This window comes from Nanorana parkeri, unplaced genomic scaffold (genome assembly GCF_000935625.1).
Source record: "Nanorana parkeri isolate BGI_ZX_2015 unplaced genomic scaffold, ASM93562v1 scaffold85, whole genome shotgun sequence".
NCBI lineage: Eukaryota > Metazoa > Chordata > Amphibia > Anura > Dicroglossidae > Nanorana > Nanorana parkeri.
Genome location: NW_017306353.1, coordinates 505,272 through 513,236, shown reverse-complemented (window position 1 = coordinate 513,236; position 7,965 = coordinate 505,272). Strand labels below are relative to the sequence as shown.

The 7,965-nt window shown below is 46.2% G+C and overlaps 1 protein-coding gene across 2 annotated transcripts in view; it reads left to right on the top strand.

Annotated features, from left to right (window-relative positions):
* Nucleotides 1–7,965, top strand: part of MCRIP2 (MAPK regulated corepressor interacting protein 2) — a 14,674-nt gene that overhangs the window by 6,215 nt on the left and 494 nt on the right. The window contains exons 3-4 of one of the 2 annotated variants that reach the window (XM_018552377.1): nt 3,873–3,997; nt 6,276–6,371. In XM_018552377.1, coding sequence (XP_018407879.1) covers nt 3,873–3,997; nt 6,276–6,371 — 221 coding nt within the window. Of the gene's footprint in view, nt 1–3,869; nt 3,998–6,275; nt 6,372–7,965 lie in introns of both variants that reach the window. The other variant, XM_018552376.1, reaches the window with a different exon arrangement.

Below are 7,965 nucleotides of genomic sequence, written 5' to 3'. Positions count from 1 at the left end.
CGGGGGGGGGGGGGGGGAGAGACGAGACCAGTCACCCTGCAGAAAGAGAGAGACCAGCAGTGAGCGTTCCTTACTAAAGGAAGTTCCAAGTTTCACCCTGGATTACAGTACAGATCTGGATTAATATATACAAAACACACCGATATTCAAGTGACAATACACCTGACACTTGTTTTAGACAATATGTACTTCTTGCCAAGTTGAACTGCTTAGCACATAAATGTAACCCGTGCTGATACTCTGTAGTAACAATGGATACATTTATTTTCTAATTCCGCCCAGACTTCTCTAGAATTGTTACCTTTGTATCTCTTGTTACTAACAAAGTATATGGATCCTGTGATCTCTGCTCCATCTAATGGCCATAATGTGGCACTTTCCTGATTCACAGGCTCATTCGTAGGATCTTAAATGAGAACTATGGGGTTAGGGCTTTTCCCCATAGTTCTCCTAAGGGTAACGGGAGGACACAAACTAGCGTACTCCCATCACCCAAAGCTCAGTATACCGCGAGCTACAGCTTGCGGTATACTGAGACGCCGGGACGGATCCTGACTTTACTGTCGAGATCCACCCAGCTGCGTGATTGACAGCTGGCTCTGCCTATCTAGAGGCAGCTGTCCCCTCCCCCGTCCGTTCCCGCCAGTCAGCGCTGGAGGATCGGGGAGGGTGAAATCCCTGCAGGGAGCCGTGAGTGACAGTCACGGCTCTCTGCAGTGATAGATTGAGAAATGAGCGAACAACGGTATGTGTTCGCTCACCTCCCGATCTATTGAGCCGACCTGTGACCATTTTATTGTCACAGGTCGGCTAGAACTATGAGGATGGGTGATTTTTTTTTTTTTTTAAATGTAGCGTTTATTGGCAAAACAATAGTCAGACAGTCAAATACACAGTAATTGTAAGAGCATGACATCTCCATCAGTATAATAGGTAATAGGACTAAGCAAATCACAGGCTGAATATAATCTGATTTTGTTGCCTACCACTAACAGATCACACGTGATATGATAGATGCATTCAGCCCAGTTAGATAACACTTATTCCATCACCTGATCAGGATGGGTGATTTTTAACTCGCCTCATAGTTCTCCTTTTAATTTTCACTACTAATCGAAGGTTCTTCAAATATCAGAGGCCAAGAGAAAATAGACTAAGAACATTCAATTTTTGCCCCATTCTCACAACAGCTTGTTTGTAGAGAATGACGGGGAAAAATGAATAGCAGTTGGTAGCATCTCCGTTCATAAGTAGCCGCCCTCCATGGCTCTTCCATAACATATCCAAGCTTCATTGTAATCCACAAACCGGTATACACCACATAATGCTCCCCATCATAAAAGGAGCTCGCTCACGCGTTTCACCCACAAGGCTTATTCATAGAGATGAAAACCAGTACCTTACCACCTGTTCCTGTCAGAAGAGACCTATACCGCGATGGACTAAAAAAAACAGGCCTCGAAACAAGACTAGTTCCTGTCGGTTTGCTTAATATCTGCTCTGATCTCAAAAGTAGATTTGGGCAGCAGATGAGACGTTATTCCGACCACTCCAGCTGCACTAGGTCAAGGGTATCCTTGAAGTTGGCTTTGATCTGCCATTCAAGGCCATATTATTGTGTAAAGCTTCATGTAATTTATGTTGGGCGATGCCCAATATTTAAAGGAAACCTGTACTGAGACAAATGTGTTGACTTCGATTGCTTACCTGCTTCTGAAAATGCCAGTTGCCTGGTTGCTTGTGCCATCAATACTTTCAACTACATAATGATCGGCAACAAGCATACAGAATGGAAAAGTCAATGTCCCTTTAAAGTCAAAACTCTATTAACGTAGTTTTAAAGCATGCACGCCCTAAGGCTGTGGGATCGATATGTTGCCCGCCTGGGCATCTCTTCTTACTTGGGCCCTATGACCCCGCTCTTCGGTAATCCAGTTCCCCCCCCCCAGCATTGACCGTGTCTGTGCTGGGTCGTTGGGATAGAGCAACACACCGTCGCTTGATCTCGGCCCTGAGGGCCCAGCTCATGCATTCAGATACACCCTCAGGCACGATCCGGGGAGCTGGTGTCATACCCCCCCCCCCCTCCCTTCTTTATTTGTTGTTATACCTATAGATGCTATGTTATCTGTATGATTGTTTGTCTTGATTTGTATTGAAAACCTCTAATAAAATCTGATTGAATCAACGTAGTTTTAAAGCCAGTGGATCATAATGACAACCAAAGAACTACCATGTTTAGGAGGAGAAGTCAGCAATGGAAGCCTCCCCCCATACTTCTGAGTACAGGATTCCTTTCCAGTAGATGTGTTGCAATCCTGGCCAAGTAAAACTGAGCACTCCATGGAAGGGGAGAATACCTAGTGATCCTGCCATGGAAGTTCGGTCACTTCTGTGACAACTGTCTCCAAACTGTGCCTTTGCACTGGCATGGTCCAAAGTTGTCACCATTAGGGAGCTGGTCCAGAACATGCATGGTCCAATGTTCTTACCCATCAAATGCCAGAACTGCCTTCCAGCCATCTCTGGAGTACATGCTTATAGACAGGAGGTGGTTACAAAGAAGAAAAAAAAATGTAAGGTTAAGCTTAGACACCGTGATGGCACAGTGACCCTGTGAGGACACTAACATTCTGAACAGGCAGGAGATACTAAAAGAACCTTGAGGTGGCAGCTTTACCTGCTTGTAGAACGTTTCAGGATGCCTAAGGCCTAGGGTTCTCCATCAATTGAATCTTGATCAGCTCCTGTGGTTTTGAAGCTTGGTCTGCCCCTCCACTATTTGCCTAGAACTATGACGGAAGACCTCACCAGTTAACATCTTAAGGTCCAGGGTGTTCCATCATGTAACTCATGACCTGTTCCTGTGCATTTGAGGCTCAGCCAGCCCTCCACTGCTGGCCTAGAACTATGATGGAATACCTCAACGGTCAACATCCTTAAGGCCTAGGCTGTTCCATCATGTAACTCATGACCTGCTCCTGTGGTTGTGAAGTCCAGCCAGCCCTCCTCTGCTGGCCTGGAACTATCATAAAAGACCTCACTGGCCAGGAGCCCTAAGGCCTTGGGTGCTCATCATATAAATCTTGATCACCTCCTGTGGGCCTCAGGCTTGACCTGGCCCTCCACTATTGGAATAGAACTATTACCGAAGACCTCACTGATCAGGATTCACAAGGTCTCGGATGCTCCATCATATAAATTGTGATCACCTCCTGTGGGTCTCAGGCTTGACCTGCCCTTCCACTATTGACCCTAGAACTATGACGGAAATCCTCACTGGCCAACATCCTTAAGGCCCAGGTTGCTTCATCATATAACTCGTGACTTGCTCCTGTGGTTGTGATGCTCGGCCTGCCCTCCACTGTTAGCCTAGAACTATAATGGAAGATCTTACTGGCCAGTATCCCTAAGGCCTAGGGTGCTCCATCATGTAAATCTTGATCAGCTCCAGCTGGTCTAAGGCTTGGCCTGTCCCTCTTTGATTGGCATAGAACTATGATGGAAGACCTTACTGGCCAGTCATAAAGGAAGGGGTAGCTCTGGACCAAAGAAACTGGTCAGGCTTTGCATTATAGGTTGCCCCAGGTTTCACAGATTCAAGGGTGCTCTACACGGCATGCGGGAATGTTCTCAAGCCTCTCCTACATGTTCTCACCATGGCCAAGCTGGATGGGCACAAATGAATCTGAGAAGCTTGTTTAGGAGATGAGCTGAGTTACATTGTAGCAGCTCTTCCACGTTGAAGAATCAAAGACAGATTTGTTGATCAATTATATTTCCGAGTCTGAGCAGCTCTGCCAATAGAAACTATGGAGAATATTTTTATGTACAGGTCTTCTTTAACATAACCTCCTATTTGTTCACAGCAGTTGTACTCCCAAACTCGTCTTCAACCGGGTGAACGGCAAACACACGCCAGCGGTCAGCCCCACTACAGAGGAGGCGGAGGTCTACACCCCGGCACATGAGGAGAACGTTCGTTTTGTATACCAGAGTAAGTGTGGGCCCCCCTTCCTTCCCTGCCACCTAAGCTGGTATTACTGTAAATCCATGTGTGAACGATCCTGCACCTTAAGCTGAGGGAAAAGGAGCTCTGAGCCATTCTGGAAATCCACGTCTTAGACCGGCTCTGGCTTAAAGGGGAATTCCAGCCCTTGCCCCTGGGTTGACACGTCTTAGACCGGCTCTGGCTTAAAGGGGAATTCCAGCCCTTGCCCCTGGGTTGACACGTCTTAGACCGGCTCTGGCTTAAAGGGGAATTCCAGCCCTTGCCCCTGGGTTGACACGTCTTAGACCGGCTCTGGCTTAAAGGGGATTTCCATCCCTTGCCCCTGGGTTGACGAGATGCCATTGCTGATGTTTCCTTCTGGAAATTCTGGCTGTCGTGCGAAAGCAATGACTTGAATACTGTCTGGTCTAGTGGTAAATTCTGAGTTTTCCAGACTAGTAATAGAGAGGCCAGACAGCCAGGAGATTAAGATTTTCAGAGATGAGCCAGCAATGGCATCCCCAGTATTTCTCTCATACCAGGTGTACATTAACCAAATGGGAGCTGTAAGGACAGAGAAGGTAATTTATCCACCAGGGACACATTTGCTCTACTGTGAACCTGTAGATCCCCATGTTCTTTCTAAACTGACATTGGAGGCACGAGAGCTGGCAGCTACCCACTAGCATGCAGGAAGAATGACGACTTGCACAGCCACTACATTTAAGCCAGGTGTAGGTAAAATCTGACCCTCCCGCTGTGGTGCAACTACAAGTCCCATGAGGCATTGCAAGACTGACAGCTGCAGGCATGATTCCCAGGGGCAGCTGCATGATGGTAATTGTAGTTTCTCCACAGTCGGAGGGCTGACGTTTGCCTACCCCTGAGTTAAGGAGTAGTAGATTGCAATATTTTACATTTTGATACACTTTAGGCCTATTCACCTTTGCGAGCCTCTGGTTACAAAACATTGCCTTTTGTAACATGTGGTCACGTGGAGGTTGTCGGTCTTGTTCCTTTACATAAAGGGCACGTCACCTCTGTGTATTATACAATACTTCTGGAAGAGCCTGTGGAACTTGTACCAGGCTGTCTCCAGACTGATTTGCATAGCTGCCCAGCATGCACAACTTCTAATGCATACATGTACATTTTGGGGTTCATAGACCGTTCCACAGGAAGATGCTCATATAGTTCACTTTACTTTTTACTTTTATACCAGCAGACGTTTTTTTTCTGTTTTTTTTTCTTCAAGCAAAAATATATAAAATGCAGATTGATTGATGTTCAAAAAGCACGCTATAACATTACAATGCTGAACTTTAAAGGTTCAGACCCTAGAAATCTGTTAGAGTGACCTGTATTTCCAGATCTGCTCTGACTTTAAAGTGAACTTGTGCCCAGATCACGCACATCAAAGTATTTACTGATCCTGATTAGGGATGCAGCGATTATCGTTTTTTCTGTATCTCCAGTTCAGCTCACTTTCTAGTTCAGCTATCTTGTCCTAGATTGTTCACTTGTCCGGTCTTCTCTTTTTGTGAATTACCCCGTGAATCTTTGTTGTGATATTTGAGAACGAATTACTTCACCTTACAAGCAGCCAGGGAGGTGAGTGAGGGCTCGTTTTTCTTTTAACTCTTGCCGCCGGCAGGAGCTTGCCTTTAAAGTGGGCCATGATGTCAGAGGCCAGTAGGAGGGGCTTTTCTTTAATCATTCACTGTGATTTGTTGCACGGTGATTATGTAATTGGTAGTCCATCCTACCTGCTTCTGGTAGTTGATAGTTGGCTATCGTGACAGTTCTGGGGGGCACCAATTGGGGGTGCCACAGAACAATACAGTGATGCATATATGTGGCAGAGGAACAATGGGTCACACCCACCTTGATACCACATGTAACCTCTTCAGGACAGCATATATCTCTTGTAAAGAATATTTAAATAGCTTTATGTCCATTTTCTGGGCACAGGTGTACTTTAAGTAATGTCATAAGAGACTGGAGCTGCTGCTGATCACTTTCTGAAAATGATAGTTGCCTGGCTGTTGTGCTGAGTTACAGTGTCTGGTACTTTTGAGTCACTGATCTGGAACCAGCATACAGGTCAGGGAGGTCAGCAAAGTCTCAAAGTACTCAAGTCAGTGGGTGAGCATGACAGCCATGAAAGAGGCATTTTTAGAATAAGTTGCTAGTGGCAGTCTCCATGTTTCTCAGACTTGCCCCCAGTTACATCAGTCTATGGTAAGCTCCCATATCCATCCTTCTTATCATCTGTCATCCACAGCCTGGCAAGAGGTGCAGCATCAGTTGGAGAAACCAGAACTTAACGGATGTGGACCCCAACAATATCAAGACCAGATTACAGATTCCTCCCCTAAGAGTAAGACGATGCAATGTGGTTTTTCTCTGCTGAGTTTAACCCATCCTTGCAGTCCTCATCAACAATGATCTGTTAACTGACGTGACAGCAGCTCTTTGAAATCTGTTTGGTTTCCTTTACAACCCACTTGTATAATCTGGGTCTAAGTACTAGCCCAGGGGTAGGCAACCTTGGCTCTCCAGCTGTGCTGAAACTACAAATTCCATCATGCTTCTGCCTCTGGGAGTCATGCCTGTGGCTTGCAATGCCTTGTGGGATTTGTAGTTTCAGCACAGCTGGAGAGCCGAGGTTGCCTACCCCTTTACTAGCCAAAAGGGTTCCCTGATATTTGTATAATTATCAGCTCCTTCATTGTCCAAGCAGCAGGCATATGACACTGATGTATGCCAGGGGTGGGCAACTCTGGTTCTCCCGCTGTTATGGAACTACAAGTCCCATGAGGCATTGCAAGACTGCCTTTCGGAGTCATGCCTGTAACTGTCAATGGCATGTTGGGATTTGTAGTTAAAGCTCAGCTGGAGGGCCAGAGTTGCCCACCCCTGCTGCAGGCTTAAGTTCCTTCATTGTCCAAGCAGCTGGGAGATGACAATGGTGCATGCTGCAGCTCCTTCATTGTGCAAGCAGCAGGCAGATGACAGTGCATTATGTCGGGGGCACCTTCGGCCCTCCAGCTGTTGTGGAACTACAAGTCTCATGAGGCATATATAGACATACAGGTACAGCCATAACCCCCAGAGGCAGAGGCATTATGGGATTTGTTGGAGGGCCAGAGTGGACCACCCCTTCGTATGCTGCAGCTCCATCATTGTCCCAGCAGCAGGGAGATCATACTGCTGTATGCTGCAGCGCCTTCATTACCCAGCAGCAGGGAGATCATACTGCTGTATGCTGCAGCGCCTTCATTACCCAGCAGCAGGGAGATCATACTGCTGTATGCTGCAGCGCCTTCATTACCCAGCAGCAGGGAGATCATACTGCTGTATGCTGCAGCGCCTTCATTATCCAGCAGCAGGGAGACGACACTGCTGTATTCTGTACGTTCTTGTACACACGGCCTTCAGTTCGTATAAGAGCGGTGTGTACAGCTTTTGCCAAGTTTGCAAAAGTTGATGCACATACTGCTCTGGTACAAGGTAAAGCCTGCGTGTACAAGGCCTAATAGAGAAAGTAATGTCTCCTTCCTGCCTGCGCAGTGTGGTCGGGAAGAGAAACCTCCATTTTGACAATTGAAATGTATGGAAGTCGTTTTTAATAACTGTTTTTAACTCTTTGGCCAGAGTTCAGCTTTAAAATGGGGTTACAAATGGTCCCTTTTTTTTTTTTTTTTTCCTCTCTTTTCTTTCTCACGTTGTATAGATCGGTGCCAATCCTGCAATATTCTTCACAAAATTCCCCAGCTTTGTAGATGTTTAATTTTTGTAGTAATTATTTTGCACTTTTTTGAAAGGAGAAACATGTGAGACTCGCTAGGTTTTTGCAGCTTAAAGAGCTGAGACTTGGGGGGGGATTCAGAGACTGCGGATGACGCAGGTTTCTTGGAGGGTTAGGATTAAGAGATTTACATTAGGCACTGGGAATTGGATACAATAACTGA